The sequence below is a fragment of the Taurulus bubalis genome, assembly GCF_910589615.1.
Source record: "Taurulus bubalis genome assembly, chromosome: 4".
In the NCBI taxonomy this organism is placed as follows: Eukaryota; Metazoa; Chordata; class Actinopteri; order Perciformes; family Cottidae; genus Taurulus; species Taurulus bubalis.
In genome coordinates this window covers 24,581,074-24,605,219 of record NC_136592.1, presented here as the reverse complement: position 1 = coordinate 24,605,219, position 24,146 = coordinate 24,581,074, and the positions used below count along the sequence as shown (strand labels likewise).

Here is a 24,146-nt window from a genome sequence, read left to right as displayed (position 1 = left end):
CACGAAGGATGGCTCTCAATACTACGATGCCCCGAATGATCCAATCAGAACAGCAACCAATTCAAAATGCTTCGTTGTAAAAAACATCACACAGTTGCTGAATTCAACCAAAGTTTTAAAAATGAAAACAGATGCAGATTATAACATCAGTTTCTCCAATGGCATAATCTTTAGTTTACACTGTTAGTGGGACGTCATTTTAAGCTCAGTGATTTCCAGCTGAAATGCACTTTAGAGGTCATAGTTAACTTCTCGCACTATAATTTGTATGTATACAAGCTTGAACCTTCGACTCAAATGAACCATTTTCTAACATAGTTGCCAATAGGCATTTAGGCCAGATGAAAATAGCTCCCCCCATTCCACATCTCTAACAGGTCTGTTTGTTAGCGGAGTTACCGATCCTTCCAGATCCTGGGAGATTTGTCAAGCATTTAACTCATTTGATAAACATGTGGCATTACGACTGGCTTAACTTTAGTCCTGTTTATGATGCTCATGTGCAAAAAACAAACAATTTTGTGTTTTTATTTTGGAAAGTCACCCATTTCTAGATCTACGCATCCAATTTAAAGGAGTTAAGACTTTCCCAGTCAGCACTCTCTGCTTTCTTCGGTGAGTGCTGTAGTGAAACAGTAACAGAAACGTGTGTGTCGAGTGCAAAACTCATGAATCATTTAACCTCTAGATACATAACTAATCATCTGAGCAGCTGAAATGAGCCTCATTTCCACATTTAATGAAAGACAAAACAGAATGTGGAGATGAAATCAGACGCTCTAGGACGGGTTTGTGTGTCTGACCCTTTGTTGTTGATGGGCGGCGATGGCGGCGACATAGAGGGACACGCTCTTTGTGGCTGAGGAGGCAGCGGGGGCGGCTGCGGAGGCGGCGAGTCCTGTCCTTCGTCGTCCGAGGAGCTGTCCAGTGTCAAGTCGATCACCTCCACCTTCTTGCTATTGCTGCCGTCGCTGCCCCCGTGGCTGGACGACGAGGAGCTCCGCTGATCTGAGCCTGCGGACGTCCGACATGAACCTGCAGAGCAGCAACGAAATATGAGTCTGTGTTTCTGTGCTCATGTTCAGGATTTTCTGAGGCGGCAAAGTAAAAAGTAATTAAATCAAAGCAACGCTGAATACTGTGCGTGTGCTAAAATGCACATACAAAAAAACAAATGTCCCCTTCTCTTATAGGAGATACAGTATGTTTGTTACTATTGGAGACAAGCACTTTGCTCAGTTGCATCATGATTGATGCTTTAACAAATTAAACTGACAACGCATAAACAAAGACTTTTTACTATGTCTCTGTAATCCTATTTTAATTACTATCTCGGCTTCCCTCGCTGCCTTCATATAGACCTTCATATGGACGCAGCCTTTCTGTTTCTTACCCACCCTGTGGGTGTTCATCCCTCATAACGTGTCTCACCATCAAGTCCGTTATAGGAGACCTCCTGCACTTCCCTCTTAGACCTCATGGGGGCCCAGCTGCCATCCTCCTTGAACTGGATCTCATCACAGTCCATGCAGCTGTTGAGGATCTCCACGAAAAGCCTGAGAACAAACAAACACGTCACAGACGAACCCATTCCAAGAAAATGTACACAAATACACGCAGATTTTTTATTAAACAAAAACTGAGTACAGTGGAAAAGACCTTCCACTTCTAAAGACAATAATTCTGCTCTAAACAGGATTACGTCAACACTGATTCAGTGGTTTAAAAGGAATACCTCAATCGCATTACAGTCAGCGAGTGAGTGTTTTGAACATCCTGAACATCAATGACAGGAAAGTGGATGGTGCTTTAAAAAGCAGTAACGAACACGTTTTTATTGACCTAATCTAAACTGACTATACATGTAGCTGCTGTCCTCCAAAAAGAGGAAAGGTCACTCTCTTCAAAAAATGACATTCTAAAATAGGAAAAATAGGAAAAATAAAATAAGTAAAATACATCCGTTTGTAAAAGTACAATAACTGTCCAGTGTTTTAACCGAAGAAACAAAGAGGGTGGGATGTGCAAAAACAAGTCACTGATTTGTTCCTCCTTTTCTGGTTGGAGGACATGACAATAAAGTCAAAGGAAGAGTTCAATATTTTAAGATGCAAGCTTCTAAGTTTTCTTGCCAAAAGTTAGCCGAAAAGATTGAATCCATTCTCACATGAATATGAATCTACATCCAGCAGCTGATTAGCTTAGCGTAGCATAAAGACTGGAAACATGGGGACACCAGCACCAGCACCGTACAATTTAACCCATTATGCGTCCTGTGCACTATTTCCTAAAAGGTCCTCTGTCGGATGGAGAGATGCCGGTTTGGCTGACTTACCCGTCGATGATGAGATGCTCGTAGGGGGCCTTCTTGTCACAGACAGGACACACCCATGTGGGCTTCTTCTCGTTCATCTGGATGTACAGTGTGGCGTCAAAGCACTGCAGGTGGGAGCATGTCAGCGCCCGGCACGGTATCATCAGCCGCATCTTCCCCAGCTGCACACACACACACACACACACACACACACACACACACACACACACACACACACACACACAGACAGTCAGGGCATGAAGAGGACACACACACACACGCAGTGAGGATGAAGGGTACACGGGATGAGTAAATGTCACAAACATGCCAAACCCATATGGAAAAGGGGCTTGACAGGGGTTGAGAAGACAATTTGACAGATAGATCGTATACACAACCAGAACTAAAAGGGCATGTGGGCATGTTGAGACACGTGCAAAGAAAAGAATGGACGGACACGTCTTGGCATGACTGAATCTCTAAACACTGGCTTAAGATTCATAAAGAGCAGGCTGTTTACCGGGCAGAGCAGCGACACGCGAAGGCTGGTCGTGGCTATTTCACTGTCTGGGTCTGCTGTGAGCTTCTCTTTGACTGCAGAAGGGAAGTAAAACACACACAGACACACAAGAGTGAGTGAGAAACAAACAGCAGACATGCTCAGTTTCTCATTTCAGGCTGCCGTGTAACAGTTGCAAATCTTGTTGCAGACAAGATCACAAGAGAGTATTAGTTTAGTTGTAGGAGCAAAGAACATATTTCCACAGCTCCTTTAATGTTGCTCCTTTAAAAAACATACAAGACATTGCATTAAATAAACATTAATGAAAATAAGAAGTAAAACTGTGAAACTGACATGCATATTGCACCACAATGTCCTTATTTAACATTAGTTAGCTAATATGTGAGTTGGATTTAGAGCCGTAAACACAGACGAGGTATCGTCAAAAGGATTTGGAAGCAGCATTAAGGCTTTTCCTCTCCCAACACCTCAACTCGTGACATTCTGATATTGACTCCTGATCAAACATCAGCTCTCTCTTTCCCCCAAATTTAAAATGTGAATACATCATTGTGTGAAACTCATGTCGGATAACATGAAGTCAGAAATGTGCTTAAAAAAGTTACAGTAGAAACAATTAATTTTGAAATAAAACTGTATTTAATGTCAATATCAGCTTTGATATACTGGATCAGTGCATCTATAAAAAAAAGAAAAAGAAAAGAGGTGGATGGTTCTTACTGAGGGCTCTGGAGTGGTCCGGGTTTCTGATGCCTTTTGCTCGTAGTCTCTGTAACAACACGGTGGACGACTGCTGCTTCACCAAGTACACTGCCATGGAGTAACTCTGTGAACACACATGAATACGTACAATGATCAATAATGTGCACGCCGATACTTTAAATCTCACTCGGTGACATTTTTTTGTTAAGTTCTGGGCCATTTGCAGAGAATGTCCTTTTACTGAAGGAAACTTCAGCAGGCAAGATGTCTTACATAATCTAATGTCAAGTTAATATTACTACTCTGAGGCAAATGTTCGTTCAGCCACGTGTGAAGACGCACCGAGGGACGGAGGAATTCGAGGCCAGTATGTACTTCCGTTGTGGGATTGTTTTCTTCACTGCCTTCTACTGCCACCCGACTAAATATAACTCCGCATATGAGATCATGTACACTGCAATGTGTAAAATATATATATATATATATTTTTTAAAGACCATACTGTGTTATATGTATGGACTTTCCCTGACATTTTGGTTTAAAAAGGTATACTATGCAGGATCTTTCCTAAAAAAAACTATGTCATACAAAAATAATCCCTCTCAATTATCACAGATGTCTCACTACAAGTGTATTGCGGTGTAAGTATCTGCAGAGAGCCGGCCTTCTGCCTGTAACTTACATGTTGCTGTGTTTTTTTTGGCCACCGGGTGTGTCGCCCCCATGCAGGCGCAAGCACGCTTCCAAGAGGAAGCTACACAAATAGTGGACACAGTGCCAAAAACACACAAATATAGGGAGGTGTAACGCCACGTGGAAAAGGCTCGCTCTAAAAGAAGAATCTGGGGTCGGCTTTTTAGTTTCACTGCTGCATGTGATGCTGCAGGTGGGGCACGGGTCTGCAATCTGGTAACGGCAGTCAGGGGACGTCTGCTTCTCGTGTCGTTGAAGCCGGGGGAGTTGACTTTGAGTGTTCCTGCATAGTATCCTACTCTGCTCCTCCATGTAATGATGTTTGGGCTGTGAGAGCTCGACTCAATGGCGGCCAAAGATCCCACTTCATACTGTTTCTCACACACATGCATGCATGTCTGTCTCACACACACACACACACACACACACACACACACACACACGCGCACATGCACGCACACGCACACGCACACACAGTTCTCTCACGTTTGTAAATCTTTTTTGTTGTCGTGGTGTCTCATCCATTTAAACACAATAACAACATGTGATGATTCTCGACAGACAAATACTCGATCCAAACAAATTTGCAGCCACTTGTTGTATAAATTGCCATATTAATTATAACAATGATTGCCAATAATATTATATAAAGATGAGAAAGAGCAGACAGAAATGTGTATAAAAATGAAGTCCTATTAATTATTGTCGAGCATAATTGGATAGATTAGATTAAAGATGATAATCAGGGCAGCAAATAAATATTTGTATAATAATAACATTAAGTCTTATATATGAAAAAAAAGGCCCATCATAAGTCACCAGAGCTTGACGTGATATCTTCAAATCGATCTATTCTATCCCCATAAACATCATCAGTTTAGAAGGACAAGACAAAAAGCATTTGAGACGCTTGAATCAGCAAATGCATCAAGTAACATTACTTGATGACTTTATCAAAACATTGATTATCAAAGAGTTGGAAACCGTGACACATTGACTCTTACCCTTCCGATCTCAGCGGTCCACGACACCACGATGGTGTTGGGAACTGTGGTGGACAATCTGACCAGTGAGGTAATGTTGATGGGCCGGCTGGGCCGCTTGGGCTCTACGCCGTTTTTGGTTGGAGGAAGATAACTCTAGATGTCCGACATGAATATCAGAGGGAAAAAGAATGACAATTAGACTTTTTAAAGTGAAATTCATATGAAAATGGGGGGTTCAACAAAAACTCGAGGGACAAGGCATGAAAGGTTGAACAAGTGAAATGAAAAGCCTGTCAGTGTTAAGATCCAGTTAAACAGTGGTAGAACAAAGAAACCATGTTTTGCTGGTTGTTTATCCGATTAATGCGGCGCTCTTTACCGGCAGGTTACATGGCTTCCCGTTGACTTTCACACACAGATTGGGTGGGAAATGGTCTTCCTGAGGACAGCTGGTCTCCGACAGGCAAAACCGCAACTGGACTTGAACTGAGAAATCACATTTGGTCCCCGAGATGTCCCTGTGAGCACAGAAACAAATGTATCACCACATAGCTGCAGAAATCATGTACGTGTATGAATAATTCACGAACGGCATCGTGTGCCGGCAGGGCGGTGGTAATCTTACATCGAGCTACTGATCTGCTGGACTTGTTGTGGCGTTAATGCGAAGGCGAAACACGTCTCCTGAAACCGCTGGCTGTTGTCTGAGGCTGCAGAGGAACGGAAGACATTTTTAAATCACTAGGAAAGTTACATGCAGTTCCAAACAGCCACCAAATGTCACTGATCCCAACACAGTGAGATAAACAAGACCAAGTGTGAGAGTAAAGCACTGTTTTATTCCGGGGATCGGCGGTTCGAACCCCGGCTATGCTAGCCCATGTCGATGTGTCTTTGAGCAAGACACTTAACCCTAAATTGTTCGCGTAGCTGCGCCTATGGTGCATGAATGGTTGATAATCTGATGTGACACCTTGCATGGTAGCTCCTCTCATCAGTGTGTGAATGGGTGAATGAGGTCATGTAGTGTTAAAGCGCTTTGAGTGGTCGGAAGACTAGAAAAGCGCTATACAAGTTTTTTTGTTTTTTTTATCTATAGACAAGCATGAAACAAAGCAAAACGGAAGAGAAGTGTGTGCACAGCAATATCTTGTGTATAATTAGCTTTATTGGTTTGATCTTGCTGGTATGAATTTAGCAAAAGCTAAAGAACACCTGGACTTCAAAATCAGCCTCTGCCTCACGCGGAGGTGAAGAAGAGGAAGATAATATATATGTGTGTATGTGTGCGCACGCTCTATTTATAGGCCCACGGAGAGGTGCTGGAAATAACTGGTGCTACAAACCCAGCCTCCATTAAAGAGACAGAAAGTTGTCAAAGAAAATAAAAGTTTGTGTGCACATGTTAGAACGAGGTTAGCATGAAACAAGGAGCTCTGAGGGTTCAGGCGCGAGTGTGTTTTGTGTTTGACCTGAAAGGAATAATTCAACATCTTTCTTATCCGCATTGTGTACGAGAGCTGGATGAAAAGATCGAAGCCGCTCTCGTGTCTGTGCTCAAGATGAGCTAGAGGTGGGAGGCGATTAGCTTAGCTTAGCATAAAGACTCAAGGGGAAACAGCTAGCTTGGCTCTGTCCAAAGCTAATAAAATACACACGCTGCTAAAAGTAACTTATGAACGCCGGTTGTGTCAATCTGTACACATTAACAGAAGAATGAGTTGTGGGCCGTAACTATTTCCGGTTGTTTATTCATTTGATGAACCTTCAAACTCGACAGTTTACCGGGACGTTAGCGGTTCACACAGTAATAGTGGACAGAACAGACTTTCCCACATAATGATCATTAAAATCCTTTTCTTTAATTCCAAAGTCTAAACTCAGCCGGTGCAGGAAACGGCTTTGTTGTTTGCAAAAGTGAAACCAACTGAAGTCTTCTCCGCTGAGCAAAAGCTTTTAGCATTCACCACAAGGGTGCTGCGTACAGCGGGGAGTTAGCATTACAGACCAGTGTGACCTCTTTTTTTTCAACAGAACTCCTTTTCTGTGTGTCTGACGTATTTTGAGAGACATGCTAAATCTCAGGGGGAACCTTTTGGCCTGAAGGCTGCGTAAGTGAGGGGGGAAGATAAGTTAGAGAATGTAATCATGATTGTTGTTTTAATGACCTCAAATAATGCGGAAACTGTTGGTGAGTGACAGTTGAAAACACACGCAGAGTGTCGGTGTGCACGCGTGCTCAACGCACACACCCAGCAGGAGAACGTACAGGTCGGTCATTTTCTTCAATGTAGGGAACAACAAAGTGGATGATTACAGGACCAATCATGTTCCTCCTTTCATCTGCCTTTCAGGCAGCCGCTCATTTTCACAGTTATTACGACCCAATCTCACCTCCAACATGCTATATAATTTCTATGGCGTGTTTCTTTTGAATGATATCTTCTTTCTGTTCCTGCATCTTTGGAGCGGCAGCCTGTGCACTGCAGAACAAAATCATACGCACCAAGTGTGCTTTCGAACTACAGTCTTCCTCCACTCCGGGCACACAGGCTATAAATAGAAAGTGCTCTCTCACTCTGTCCTCTCTTGCTCTTGCTCTTGCTCTCTCTCACTCTCCCCCATCATCTCTCCATCGCTCTATAACTCACTCTCTCACTGGCAGCGGATTTTTCTCTCTCTGGTGTTTCAATGTGTGTGGTTGGAAGAGATACCAGAAGGGTTGAAATGAGTTTTGATGGATGTCTTCCTCTCTCTCTCTCCTTCTTATTCTCTCACACACTTACATTTACCCCGGTGCGCGCACACACACACACATTTACCCTGACGCACACGCGCATGTGCACGCACGCGCACGCGCACGCACACACACACACACACACACACACACACACACACACACACACACACACACACAGTGGCTTCTTTAACTCCAGTGATTTAAGATGCATACACAGTGTTTTCTATTTGTCTGTTCTTATATGACTGCTTATGCGTTTTTAAGGAATAGTCTTTGCTTTCTTGCAGTTAATATGAAGCCATAGCCAGCAGCCGGCTAACTTAGCTTGGTATAATGACTGGAAACAGAGGGAAGGCTTGGTCCAAATGGGAACAAAATCTGTTTACCAGCTTCTCTAAGGCTGATTAATTAGCACATTAAATCTTGTTTGTTTAATCCGCACAACAACCAAAGTGAAGACAAGTTGCAATTTTACTGTTGAGTTATGTGTCAGACTATTTCTTTAGGAGTTGTTTCCCATTTTAAAGGCATTATTCTAAGCTAAGCTAACAGGATGCTTGCTACAGATTCATATTTAGCAAGAAAGCAAACAAGGATATTTCATAAAATGTCAAACTATGACTTTAAATTTGAGAAATGTGGTTGCTTGGGTTTCTTAAAAACGATCATCATGGTATTATAACTGTATCAGTATTAAAATATATAAATCCATACCCAGCCTTAGTAAAACTGAAAATATGAAGACATGGCGACAAACACTTGTGTGAGGTGGATTAACTGAGAAAGATGGACAGTTTTAAAACTAATATAAAAAAATTACTCTGAAATCTATCTTCTGTTCGTGCAAACCAAAAGGTTATGTGAATAAAAACAGGCTTCAAACATTCATTATCATATTCTGATGTGATCTAAGTCTTTTTTCTCTGAAACCTGATAAGACGCTGCAGCCTTATAAAATATGATATCAAAGGTGAAAATATAAACCAGACGCAGAAAGTTTATTCGTGAACTGCATGCTTGACTTTGGCTCATTTGATAAATAGAACATGCCGGATGCTTCATTTCCTTTCATCACGTTTAATGGAGGCAGAAACCTACTAGTTGAGGAAAGAAGCATCATTATGAAGACTTAGTTGATGACATCAAATACAGAATACGTTTTCAATGAATGAAGCCTCTCCTTAACGTCACTGAGAGAAGACGGATGATGCCATAAACAGAACTGTAATTACTGTTATTGAGCCCATTTCTGTCCCTGCAGGTAATCTTATGTCTGCTTAGTACTGCTTATTAGAAAATGAACATTTCACTGGGACATTCATTTTAGAGACCCGAGAGTCATTACAATAAACAAATCGGAGCTTCTGTCAGTGCAAATCTCACACCGTGCGTGATGGAGTACAAAGAGTTGGTTCCCACTAAACACCGCAGCGGAAAGAGGATATTACGGAGCTTATAAAAGTATTGTTAAGTCGTCTTGAAGAGATTAGACTTGACATATATTTAATGAACATGATTTGTATTTCTGATGGACTGTGTGCTTGACATCGACTTTTAAAATCAATCCAACTGTTTTCAAATTGTGCTTTAACCTTCAGGAATGGTGTTAAACGTGTCGTCATGGACACAAGCGAGCATACTGTGTGACATGAGGACCTGCAGACTCTCCGTCCTTCACGGTGCAACGTGCTGGTCCCCTGCTGTACGAGCCATCACGCTGCATATGACTTTGTTTAATAATATAAAATGTATGTGATGGAGAGACAGATGGCGGTGGGCAGAGTGACAGATGGGAAAATGATCTCCAATGGGTTGATGTTTACAGTGAAGAGGAAATACACCGAGGAGCATACATGACATTCTTAGTTGCTATTTTATTAGGTTTGGTGTTTGAAACTATGTTTCTTTTATTTCGTCAATGAGAGAAAACAATAGTCAGGTTAATCAATTATGAAAATAATGGCGAGTTGAAGCCATAGTTTGTAGTGCTGGTGAATTGTAATTGGTTTAGTGTTTCTAATATCTAATCTACCCTCAATGCTATAACTAGAGTGGACAAAATAATAGAAACACCAGTCAGTACAGCCTCACAAACTACAGCATATCATATAGTAGAATAAACAACTTTATAAAGACTGAACATTACCACCGTCATAAAGGATTGATTGCAGTGTACGTTTGACGAAGTGAAATTGAGGCACATTTGCACAACTTTAAACATTTGCTTAACTTAAGGAGTGTGAGAAACGCCTCCATCACGGCAAGCGTACGTGATTTATAGCATTTGAAGAGACACTGTGGGGACCATTACAAATAATGACATTTTTGTGATGAAACGAAGACGAGTAGTGGAATGTACCACAAAGTCTATTTACTCCTGCACAAATTTGAGGTACTTGTACTGTTTTAAGTACTGTATTTTAGGGCTGGCCAAAAATGGCCAAAAATTCATATCACGGTATTTTGTAAGATTCTGGCGGTTTCACAGTATTATCTTCCCAGAGTAAAAACATTCATTCATTGACGCCGAAAAGGACCTTCAGCAAACTGAACAACTGTTCTCAGCTGTTTGGGTCTTCTGGTCTGTCTCTTCCTGTTTTTTTCACCTACATTCCCCTGGGTCCTAAGTCCCTCCAGTTCAGCTTCTTATCACCCTCTAAGCACCAACATACATTTATAACAAATACCACACAGTAATCAGTGTTGCATATGTGTCTAACCAAGTTGTATTAGTGCATCTCTGGTCTCTCGTTGTATCACTCTTTTCCGTTTTTTTTATGTAGTGACGGAGTTCCTTCTTGTTGTGATAGTGGGCGAGCTTTACCCAGCATGCAGTTTGGCGGTGTAATTTTATAAATGTACAATTAGTGTTACAAATTGTTAATGTGTCACAAACTGTTATGTCGTGGTGTTTTACTCTTTTAAAGAGCGTAAGTTGTGGGTTATTAATTGTTGTTATAAAGTTATAATCATGCCTAAAGGTATAACCATGACACGTAAGACAAATAGCTCCGACTGCTCCGCCTTAAGCGGTGAGCGGCATTTCTACTTCATGCAACTTATTCTAAAGAAAATTATCCTACTTTTAAGTTAATCAGGGATGTTTTTCTGAGCTCATGAAAAGTCGACTGTTTAGAGATTTGTGGTTCTCACGGGACGACGACGCTACAAACACATGATGATCTTATAGATTGTGATGAAGTTAAAATTAGCTTTACTCCATAATGAGTACTTTTACTATTCATACTGTAAGTAAATATGCAATCATTTCCTATTACACATTTTTACTGAAGTAATGTTTTGATGTTTGTACTTCTACTTGCAGTCGAGTGTTTTCACAGTGTGGTACTGCAGTAAAAGATCCTAGTACTTCCTCCACCACATGCTGAAGACTACCATTACTGGTCATACTAGAAGGAAGGGAACTAAATGCTTGTCATTTACATTTTTAGGTCCAACAAAAATTATCTCCACAGAAAAGAAAAAAACAGTCGGTAACCTGAGAAATATAACATTTATGTCCAAACTAGATTTATGTTCCAGCCTGGACCGAAGATGGATATGAATATTCTGACAGTGCTGATTGTGACCCGACAGTCAGTAGAAACCTGGGAAACCCTCGGTGCTGGTTAATTCTGGTTTGAGGAGATGTGTGAGCTAAGCTACAGAGAATGTGCTCAGCTCCGAAGCCCGTCTTCAGCACAACAAAGCCCAGCTGGAGTTTATTAACTTGTTAGTGGCTCTGCTACTTTTTCTCTGTTTAGTGCACCACACACACACACACACACACACACACACACACACACACACACACACACACACACACACACACGCACGCACGCACGCACACACGCACGCACGCACGCACGCACACGCACACGCACACACAGTCCTTTCAGCATCACTCAAATTCTAAACTACAATGCTAGAAGGGTCCCAAAACAAAAAAGGACAGATCTGGATGTTACACCCACACTCTCTCACACACACACACACACACACACACACACACACACACACACACACACACACACACACACACACACACACACACACACACACACACACACACACACAGTCAATAGAAAACTTTCCAGAAGTGCTACTTCCCCCTCCCCCCCTGACAGCAGCAATTATCCTTTATTATATGCATAAGGGTGTGCAGTTATACATTGACAGCGCTAATTTAGGCGTTCCAGTGTGCTTACAGGGCTGCTAAGGCTGAAATTACAAGTTCTCCGCCTGGCAGCTGAAGCTTGCTATCCCGATCAATGTATACACTACAGCGCGCGTTTCACAATGTCTTTAAGCCGTGTGCACCATGCCCTGGACAGCATTTCACAGTAACGTTAAATGGAAAAAAAACAATGTTGCTTATGTTAGAGATCAGATAAAAGAGCAAGATTTTTTTAGAATTACAACCAGGGTTCGTCTAATCAGAGATGATGATGATGATAATGATGTTGCACCGACTTAGAAGAAAACAATGCCTCGCTGCATACGCCCCGAGAGAAGGAAGACATTTTGTGCAGCGCGTTTATAGTTCGGAGCAGCCAGAGCTCCCTTGTTGATGTTCACTTGTTGTGAGAAGGCCGAGTTGTTTACAGAGAGATAAAGATTTTGCTCAGGATCACGGGGCGGTCAGGCCGAGCGCTGGTAAATCTCAGCTGGTGTTTCGACGTCGAGCGACAAGGTGCTTTACTGGTTTCGGCGCTGTGGCTGTTTTGGGGGGAATATCGCAACCACAACCTGTTGAACGCGGCTGATAATGCATGCAATATAATATCTCTACTGATTCAGGCAGGAGACATACTGGAGTATACTCTATGTGTGATATGTATTTGCTTGCAGATCCAAGGGCAAAACAAGAGGCACAGAGCGACTTGATTAGGTGTGCTTGCTCAAGGACACTCCAGCAGGGAGGATACATGCTGTCACGAAGAGAACAACTCTGATCTGGTTTCCCACAATTAAATGAAATGATAAAAACAAAAGTGTATATTTGTCAACGATTGGCCTGTTGCCTATTTTTTACTCTCCATTAGATCTATTAATTGAACAGTAACATCTCACGTAATGAGCCGGATCTCAAATACTATTTTCAGTTTAATTGATTGTACTTTACGTTTCTTTCTTGTCATAAAGCTGCAGGAAATGAATCCAAGCAGTTCCAACAAACATTTCACAATAACAATACATGTGAAGTGACGGATTCGCTGCGTCTGAGCCACTGAAAGGGTTTCTCTGGGAAACAGCAGAACGAGCCAATTAGCACAGCGAAGGAGAGCAGATCAGAAAACAGAGAGGGTCCTTAGACAAACATAATCAAATATATTTTAATTAGAGATAAAGGCTTGTCTCCGCTGGCAGCCTATCTAAAAAAAAGGCCCAGTTCTCTTCCCCTTGTTGTCTTTTTGGTTTCATGACAACTTTTGATAAAACACAACATATCATGTTTTGCCAATAAGATAAAATGATGAAGTCCTGGACTTATTCACATTATTACCTTGTGTTTACCCAGCAACCTTTATGAAGACAGAGACGGAGATTTAATGTCTGAAATATTAGAATATAGGAATCGAATGGCGTAGGTGCGAAAAAAACAAATACAACTTCTCACTGGTTGTACTGGTTTCACATAGAAATTACAAAAGACAACTTCTAAACACAACAAGGGTGAGTTCAGATGTTTTATAATATATTCATCCAATCATTTTGTGGCAGCTCAAGAGATACTTGAGCTATAATCAACACGATCTATGGAACATAACAAGTTGTGCAAATTGCATCATTTATTTTGCTAATGAATATGATAATTAGGAATGATCTAAAGCAAACATACAGTATTTTACATAACGACAAGTAGCTGGTCTTAATGTGAACTTTATATCTCGTGATTTTGTTGATGATTCCCTTCTAGAAAGACTCTATGAATGACGGACTACAAAATAGAGCTCAACAATTAGTTGATCGATTACAGAGAGAAAATAAATCTGCAACTATTTAGAAAATCTATGAATTCCTTCAGTCATATTTCAAGTACAATTCCAAATATTCTCTGAATACTGCCGCTCTGATTTGATGTTTTTTGTGTGTGTCATATATGGTAGCCGACTGAATATATGTGGGTTTTAGGGCGCCTTCGCTTCACACTTATATAGTTGGTTCAGTCACGACAGAGGGAAATCCCTCCTGAATATATGAGCTTGAGAGATCTTTTCTACATTACTCAAGGACTGTTGAGCATTGTCGTCAACAGCTGATCAAAGCATGCAGAACAGTGGTAACTCTTCATTTTCGGCAGTGCACGCATTGTTATAATATAACAACATTTACACCACTTGACATCTTTTACAATTTCTGGACCTTTTGAGTCTTGCATTTGTGAACGCACAACCAGCTCCATTGGTTCGTTTCAGGAACCATTAGTTGAATAAAACAAGCAATGTGAAAGCACAATGAGTAATCAATCAAGCTAGAAAACAATCTGATAACAGAAAACACTTCATGGTTGTTTCTTCACTCCAAAATCTAATCAAATCCTCCGCTGTAGAGAGACAACCTGTTCTGTCATTATACAGCTTGTATCAGGTATTATGAGTTAATATGTTATGGTGTTCACAGTGGAACTGATAGGCAGATGGCACTGTGCTTCATGTCCCGCTGCCACCAAACTGTAGAGCTGAAGGTAGCTTCCTTTCCTTCCCTGGGTCTTTAAAAACCTACTGAAAAGAAAATGACAGTGACCTTGTACTTGCCTAAATGGACGGAAATAAAACATTATTATCAATGAAACCCTGTCGTCAAGTTTTTAAAGATGACTTCAAAGTGGAACTTCTTTGTTCCAAACACTTGATTAGACTTCTTTTTTTTTAACCACATGATTTTCCTCTTTTGTATGAATATCACAGCAATCTTCTCGTGTAACAAGCCATTATGCACGAAACGCTCATCAAATGGGCCTGCATCCTTTTCCTGAAGATATGGTGATTAAATCATGTATAATGCATGTGCGCCACAATGATATCCATAATGAGCACAGAGGCATCGTTCTCCATGGAGGACGGATAATGATGGAGAGTTCAACCAGTGAGGTCGCCATGGTAATAAAGGAGTAGCTAGTGCAGCCCAGACTGCTGACCAGTTTTGAATGGAAGGGCTGAACTGTGGCCCGACTTACCTTTATCCTAAAAACTGATACGACTCAGCAGAGAGCACAACACTGCATGGGAGGGAGGGACGAATGGAGGGAGGGAGGATGGTGTGAGAGAGATAACGACTAAGATTACATGCACTAAAGAAATAAGGTTACTAAAAGGAATCAGGGTATGGCAGGAAATCTGAAAACACGTTTACATTGGTTGCAATTCCTCGATTACCGTAAACATGAATGTACATTTTTCCCCAACCGCTCTACCAAGAGCTGCCATCTTTTAAAGTATATTAATGATACGTGCTGTTGCTTGAAGAGTGGTATCACAGTGAGAGAGTTTGTATATGTGCAATACTATAAGGCTTTCTTACATCAAGCTACATTACACCTTGCATTGGTGTCCGATAGTTTACATCCATAGACTACTTACTGTGTGAAGTGTTGGAAAAATGCACAGAAACGAATTATAAATCAAGAAAAAAAAGAATTGTAGACAAAACTACCCATCAAAAAACCAACAAACCCACAGCGTATTCGAAGAAAAAAACTCTAAAATCTAGAGGCTTGGTATGTCTTAAAATAGTACAGATTATGCATAAAGTCAAGAACAAATTACTGCCTGCAAGCCCTTAAGAGAGGAATATGCACGTTGAAGAAACAAAAAGGTCAGAACGAATGTGCAAAAATCCTCATATCTCAGTTGAAGGGGTGGATTTATGGAACTGCTGTGTGCGCTGAGGAACTGAACATGTGTGTATTAATAAAAACACCACAACGTTTGGGGTTTGAACTTCTCCCTTCAGGCGCTCTCTTATTTAATTCTTATTTATATAATTAGTTCTGTCGTTTGCTGTGTACAGACGAGTGCAACAATATGCACGTCTTCCAGGAGAGACGCTCTGAAACTGTATGCTGATATGCATCTGGCATGAATGCTGTAATGTACTGTTTCTTACCGCACTGTTTATTTGGCATTCATTTCCTGAGTTATTAGTCTCTTTTTACTTGTATGTCATATTGTTTGTGGACAGACATGAAACAATTTTCTGAATTTCAGAAATAACCTGCAGTCCACACTGTGGAAAAAGACTTACACGGACTTGTGTTTTTCCAATTCTAGATGCAAGGACGCACCAAACAAGTCATAATCTTTCCTTTCACTGCACTTGTAAAAGCCCTGTCAGAATCCTGGTTAAGCACATTCATGGCCAACAAAATCAGCTTCCACCAGCGGAAAAAAAAGAGAGCGAGTGGGGGAAGGGAGCGAGCGAGGGAGAGAGAAATTGGAGGCGAGGCAACAGGAGAGGCAACAACAATGGGGGAGAGAGAGAGAGAGAGAGAGAGAGGGAGAGATGGATTGAGCAGTAATCAGAAGATCAGAGAGAAGTAAACAAGCAGAGAAGAGGCAGAGTATGTGAAAGAGTGTGATCAAGGAGAGAGGAGACTACAGCAGTCTTAAAGCAACAGAAGAAAATCTTCTATTCTATCCGTGAGGGCCGATTTACAATTAATCTAGTGGTTTCATTACAGCCCTCCATTATTATAAGGATAAAGAGGGTCATTTTAAACAAATTAAAAAATGCCAGCTTTGTGAGACCATGTGCACCATCTTCCTGAGTTTAATCCTCCTCCCATTCATCCCTTCGCGCTCTCTGAGTCTCCGAGAACAATACGATCAGCATGCATTATTTATCGGAAAGTACATTTGTGTTTTGAAAGTACTGTATATGCAGACGTGTGTATGTGTGTGTCTGTGTGTGTGAGAATGATGTGAATGTGCGATTCAGATTCAAATGAAGGGACGAGGGTGTGTTCTGCAGGCACAGGTGTACGTCTGTATGATTTCATCACTTTGCATGCAAATTTTAACCGATGATGGCCGCGGAGACGAAGTAAGAATGGAAGACGGAGTGGTGGGGGGAGAGAGAAAGAGAAAGACAGAGACAGAGAGAGAGAGAGACGGGGAGATAGGGGAGGCCGAGAGGGATGGGACATGTGCAGGAAATGGATTGAGTGAGAAAGGGCGGGGGGAGAGGGGAGAGATGGTGTGATGATAGAGCTGCAGGCGCTGTGTTTGTACATGCATCTGCAGGCAAATTAATCATGAGATGCTCTCTTACTCCATTAAAATGCAAATGTGGGAAAATCTAGACATTTCCATATATTTGCAATACATCCCTGAGCCCAAAGATTGTTATTATGCTAAATGCAGTCTGGGTGCTGGATGCAGACTTAATATAATGATAAATCTGACCAAGACAAAGATTAAAAGTCTCTTAAGAAGTGAACTAAAGGGCAGACTGGATATAGTATTCTGGATATTTGTACTCATTACAGTAATGTGGTCTTAAATGAGCACACTACTTTCTGCAAAAGTTGGAACCGTTATAGTTATTTTACATTAAAGTTTTGTATTTATATTTGCAGGTTTTCTGATGCTTGTAATCTGACAATATTATTAACTAACAATATAAATGTGTTTCAGAGTATGAACTACTTTTGTATCTCAAGTGCTGTGCGAAACGAGAAACTAAATCTAATTTGAATTTAACTTTAAACTTATTAAGGATCTTCTCCTTTTGTGGACTCACTACAGCTGTGTGTCGCTACATGGGAATAATCGAGTGTCCTAAGAGACGTGTGATTCCGGTACACAAAATGCAGTAACGTCAACATCTCTCATAGATATCTAAATAAGAGCCATTATTGACAATAACGTCCAGTGGCTGAATGTCACTCTCAAAATTACCTTCAGATCCACAAAAAATGAAAACTATATGTATGATTATTGTTTAATGCTTGCGACTAAACTAGGGATTCACCGATCAGACTTTTTCAGTCCCGATGCCGATACCTGGGCCGATACCAGTGTTTCATTGATAAGCTGTGTGGAAGAGTTATGTGTTAGGCAGCGTCCGGCTCGACTTAAACATTATTTCCTCACTTTGTAAAATAAAATCTAACAAATAAATACATAGACATAACTTTATTGAAATGTTATTTATTAAATTAATAAATCGGACACCAGCAATTGGGTAAAAAAGCTTCAAAATCAACAAGAATTACAATTCAAGTGTAAACTTATTTAATGCAGCACCAAATTAGTTAAAACTTTGAACTAAAATTCCATTACTTAATGTACATTAACATGTAAACATAAGATTGAATTAAATAGAACGGCCTGATGGTGACCAACCCCCGATCAGGCTATTTGAGTCCCATTCTCTTGCTCATTAATAGAAATGTACAACCGAGTACAAGTACAACCACTATTAGATAAGTAGTAGTAGTAGTAGTACAAGCCAGTCTAGGAAGGAACCTTCATCCTTTATTTAGAAATATCTTCACTGACACCTCTTACGAACCAACAGTGGCCTCTGTCTACTCTGAACTCTCGTGGGAAATCTGCAAATTATATTTTTGCAGTAACATTTGGGTGGCGTGTCAATGCATTAGCAGGCAGCACAACAGCAGCACTGGCAGGGAGCCTTTCCACCACAGCGGAAACACAAATGTCATTTTTTTCTGTGACTGCTGCCATGATTATTATGGGAATGTCACACTGACATAAATATCCACAACCTTGCAGATAATTTTTCCGGCATTTTCACATTCAGTGGATTCAGTCTGACAGTGAAGATACAGACAGTAAACATGTGGAGAAAGAGATGATGTGCACCAATGTTGCTTCTCAGTTGCAGTTACTGTATGCGTCTGTGTCTTCTTGCATTTCTAGACAGAGTTTGACATTTTAAGCAGCTGTGTAAATTCTGGAAAAGACAAACATATTGTCGTCATATACTTCATTTTTTCAACAGCAAACCGTAAATATACATTGTTTTATTCTGATAAGAACCGACGCATTTAATTATTACTTGAATACCAATCAAGTATCATCAATACCATTCTTGCTACCAGTTAATCGGCCAGTCCATTCAACGTATATGCTCTGCAGTGTTTTGATATAAAGCGCAAATATAATGTGCATGCATAGTGGTGAAATGTATCCGTCTGCATCATTCCCTTTCAATCCACCTCTCACTCCCGTGCACTCACCTAGACTGGTTGGCTTGATGAGCTCGTCCAGCATGTCGTAGAAGGGCAGCCTCTGCAGCTTGACGTCCGGGTGGACCGGGTGCAGCGTGGCCGAGCCGGACAGGTGGTGCGTCAACCCGGTTAACTCGTGCTTCCCGGGGCCGAGCAGCGAGAGGGGCAGCAAGGCGGCGGGCGACGGCGCTCCGGCGTGGCCCTCGTACGCCAGCTGCGTCAGGCCGGAGGGCAGCGCGGCGCCCCCTCCCCCGACCACGCCGGCCGTGGCCGGGTGGTGCGGCCCGGGTATGGCCAGCTCCGAGTGGGAAACCATTTTGGCAGGGAAGCGTCGTCGGTAGAGTTCTTTGACCTTCATGTGCACGGCGGGGCTGTTGCCGGCCTTCAGCAGATGCAGCGCCTTGGTCAGAAGCTCGTGCTTGCGTCCGTGCTTGTTGCGACCAGCGTAGCCCAGCAGCACCTGCAGCTCCGACACCCGCAGGCTCATCACCATTTGCTGTGAGGAGAAGGAGGAAGAGAATGATGCAAAACTGATCACCAATCACTTTTACAATCAAGGTAGCTGGCAATTTATTTGAATCAATTAGTTCACTGCGGCATTACTGTTTTTATTGTGAAATGAGCCGAGATTAAAATGCATACAGTAATGACCACCCTGAGTAAATAAAAAGCATACTGTTGTGTTTGTGCGATCATCTGTATGTGTGAGAGAAGGCAGAAGACTAGTGAGGCTTTTATATTGCTCTTAATACAGTATTGAAAACCCATTGATGAGGTTTCCTCATTCACAAAGATGTTAGGATATGAAACAATGCTTGCGAACTAAAAAATGTGACAATAAATCTAACAATGTATGAAAGCTAAAAGTAAAACTACAGGATAACTAACACACTGAGGAGTAGATAACAAAATAGTGAAGTATACAAACAGAATGGAGTGAAGTATACAAACAGAATCAAATAAATAAACAAGGTAAAACTACAGTTCAAAACATTTACAATCAATAATATTATGTCTCGTATTACAGACAGAAATGGAAATCCAATTAAAATAAAATGATTGTTTAGGATTATAGCATATTGAGATTTCTTGGGATATTTTTGCACTTTGTCGCCCTTGATTTCTGACGGATTGTGAATAGGACCTGGCGTTGCAACGACAGAGATTATAAAAAAGTGCCCAGCTGCACTACAAATTGAGAAAGGCTCAACGTTATGCAAGTGTCCTCTGACGCACAGCGAGTGAAAACCCGACGAGAGCAAATCACGCAATTTCTACAAAGCAAAATGTGTTAAAACAGACAGAAAACAAAGCCATAGTGCCCTCTGGAAACAAACTGTGCGTCAGGAAAAGCGTCCTGCGTAGTACGGCTTCTATTAGGGCTGTGCGGTATACCGGTTTCAGATTTCCATACGGTATGAATTTTTCATATACCGTCATACCGGTCGCCGCTCTTTGGCAGGCAACAACATTTAATGTTCACAGCTAGAACCTGAAGGAGCAGCGGACGGAGCTACTTATGTCTCATGTTGACTCACTTGACTCATGGTTTGAAAGAAATGACATCGCCAAAATGCCGTCGTTACGGCTGCGCATGTGCCACTAGTATGAAGGGATATGAAATAACTACATTCCCCAGGGTCCTAAATCCCTCCATGTTTAGCTTCCCAACCTATGTACCAACGTACAAACAGCTGCGAGCGAGTGGTGAATAACGACGCCGATGGCGGCAGTCCTTTTCGGCGTCAATAAATTAATGTGTTTATTCGGAAAAAAATACCGTGATATACCGTGAAACCGCCAGAATCTTACAAAATACCGTGATATGAATTTTTGGCCATACCTCCCAGCCCTAGCTTCTATGTCAGAAAACAACTGGCCAGTCCGAGCGGAGTCCTGCATGTACATTTGTGTGAATTATGTGTTCGACGCAACACACCCACAGAGACCGACTACGACTTTGTGTGAATGCAGCGTTACTCTTATTGAGTCTTGGAGCACTCCCAGGGAAAAGCTTCAGAAGTTGCCATGGAAGAAGACATCTGGCTGCTCTGCTAGCCCTCCTGCATGACCAGGTACGAACATAAATGGACGGATTGAATTTTAAAAGGCATAATTGGATGATTTGCATCAATATTCTGTGTCTTCATCTGGCTCAATGCTGGTATGTTGCCTCTAAGCAATGCCAAAGTCTGCGCTGATTCTCTCCCGACATTGACATACCTCAGCACGGCACAGCTGACGGTTTGCCTCACAGATGTTTAAAAAGAAAAAAAGAAGAAAAAAAACTACACACAGCGTAGAGTTTTCCTTCTGGCAGAAAAGCATTTAATTGCACTACGATGCATACCATAAAAGTCTTAGAACAGCTTCATTTCCTGACATGTGTGAGCCGTCAGCTGGATCTTCACCTGTTTGGATAATAGAGACACCACGGACACTGGGAGGCAGGAACTCAGGTACAAACTCAACTAGAAAGGATCTTTTTTACGAACACATCTCTGGTCAGCACAAGACTCAAAGTGGTGCTTTTGTGTGATTCTGTCGATTAAATTAAACTGATTGATTTGTTGACAAAACGTATGCGGACTAAGGATTTCTTTGGTCGAGGACCGTCCCAGTAACTTCAGGTAAAACTTAACAAAGAACTGCAAAGCAAGTCCTACCCTCAGGGAATGTTACTACTCAGCACTTCCTGCACCAGTTTAAATGTAAAGCCCATGATTAATTATCATACGACGCCGCTGCACCAAATGCTGAAATTCCATTACTCAGCTCAGGAAATAAAAAAAACAAACACAGGCCAGCTTGGACTTATATAGAGAAACACAACTGTATCATTACTACATTCATTACTATTGAAGGGTGCCCTTAAGCAAGACTCTAATTGTTTACTCCAAGTGAGGACAGGTGTGCATTTTAATTACTTTTAAGTTTTTAATGCACACAAAACCTGACCCATAAAAACACAAATATAACGACCTATTGGCCGAAAAGGGGAAATGTTACTTTGAGACCATGTCTTCGCCCTAAAATCTCACCAGAATTAAATCGGCGTTAATGGTGAAGCTAAAGGAAGCACATCTGCCTTGAAATGAAATAGTCGAGATCGAGAGGCTTTTCTATCTCAAATAATCAGCTACTGACAGTCATTTCAGTGTTTGAGGCTACATGTACCAAAATAAATCCTCTTTTCATAAATCCTTTCTTTAATTGAAGTGCTTTTCCGTCGTTCTTTGATGAGAACAAAGATACAGAGCAAATGGAAACATGACAAATTAGAAAGAGCAACACATAAGCTCCTCGTCTCTTCAGGAGGAGGAGGGTCACGAACAAGAAACCTCAGCTCATCATAAACATTCATTAACCACGTGGACAGTATGTGGCAAATCATAGCTATGAGACAGACCTTAAAGCAAATACATCTTCACATCACTCACACACACACACACACACACACACACACACACACACACACACACACACACACACACACACACACACACACACACGCCTGTAAGAATGCCTTGGACAAACATCCTCCCCTCATCTCCTTTAATGACAGAGCAGGGATGACAAAAGCGCAGACGCACACAAACACACGCCCCTCAAATGACAAAGCACACCGGTCAATAATAATAATCAATTACATGTCCACAGTTATAATTGTTATGTACGGAATATGTGTGCAGTAGTGTCCATATAAAGGATTAAACCTTTAAGCCTTTGAGATTTCCTCACTGTTTTTTATAATGAGGCCAATTCCTCTTTGGCTACACTAGAGACTTGCATTTCATTGACATTTAAAATGACACGTATGAGGGCTGTAGGCAGTTTTCTGTGGCCTAAACATAGCAGCTACTTTTTAGACTTGAAAAAACGAAAACACAAAGATGCACCAATACGAGAGATGTTTCAATACTATTTCTTCCGTCCAGATACCAATACCTAAAGTTGCGTATCGGCCGTTACCGTCTACTGATGTCTACCGATCCGATACCAGTGCGTCAAAAACAGAACAAAAGTGGCTTAATAAAAGTAAGTATTTTCCTCTCTAATATCTATTGTATGTTGCTGTGAAAGCATCGCCTTCAAACAACTGTATTTATACAAAATTTCTCACCAAAAGCTACATTTTACAAGATTACGTTTGAACACACCATTATAACGGTTCGCGAACAGATCGTCTCTTTGTTGTTTACTGTCTTAGTTGTTTTTTTATGAAGAATTATCCGGGGAAAATTTGTCACGTGCTGCAGTGAAACGCAAATGAGCTGATAAATGATATGATAACTTTATATCGGAGCCGTGGATAGACTTGCATACTTGCTGATACCCAATCCAACATGTAGGACGTATCAGAGGCATTTCAGATATTGGTATTTTACTTTATTAAAGGAATAGAGCCTTAATATGTTAAATGCAATTCTGGAGAGGACCAAACTGAACCTTATTCTACTGCTGTCCTACTTTGCTATGAGTGTCATGGAAATGCACAAATATAACCAAAACATTTCTAAAACTACTTTCATTTCCAGCAGGTGTAAAAAATAAAACCTCTTTCTCGCCACAGAACTGCACTGTTTCACTAAAACCGACGTATGAACGGTACTTTTTAAGGGAACTGAAACCTCAAACATTTTTGCACATTTAGCTATCAGTGTCCGCAACTGCAGCAAACCAATACGTGCTTCAAGTTACATTTAGAACACTTGAAACATAACAAGTCCTCCACAACGTTTCCTGGTAAAATGCCAATGGTTGAGGACACCTATTCTTCTTCATTAATCGAGTACTGAAATTAGAGACTCGTAAATATGTTTCCATGAGGTATGAGAGATGAATTACCAACAGGTATGATTACATTCCTAGTGACAAAACATACAACAACTCGAATTATTATTTGTCACCGGCACATAATCAGGCAAATGTTTTAAGCTTCAGATAATTACATGAACATCCGCCAGAGGAGGCTGTCCCTTGGTGAT

General features: G+C 41.3%; 1 protein-coding gene across 1 annotated transcript in view; it reads right to left on the bottom strand.

Moving 5' to 3' along the window:
• Positions 1–24,146, bottom strand: part of LOC306734973 (E3 SUMO-protein ligase PIAS1-like) — a gene marked incomplete at its 3' end in the record, with an annotated part of 40,198 nt that overhangs the window by 2,492 nt on the left and 13,560 nt on the right. Inside the window, exons 2-10 of the mRNA XM_079216389.1 lie at positions 19,168–19,654; positions 5,844–5,928; positions 5,598–5,736; positions 5,237–5,371; positions 3,558–3,663; positions 2,835–2,908; positions 2,336–2,496; positions 1,432–1,556; positions 804–1,035 (exon numbers count right to left, since the gene is read on the bottom strand). Coding sequence (XP_079072515.1) covers positions 804–1,035; positions 1,432–1,556; positions 2,336–2,496; positions 2,835–2,908; positions 3,558–3,663; positions 5,237–5,371; positions 5,598–5,736; positions 5,844–5,928; positions 19,168–19,651 — 1,541 coding nt within the window. The 5' untranslated portion in view covers positions 19,652–19,654. The remainder of the gene's footprint in view (positions 1–803; positions 1,036–1,431; positions 1,557–2,335; positions 2,497–2,834; positions 2,909–3,557; positions 3,664–5,236; positions 5,372–5,597; positions 5,737–5,843; positions 5,929–19,167; positions 19,655–24,146) is intronic.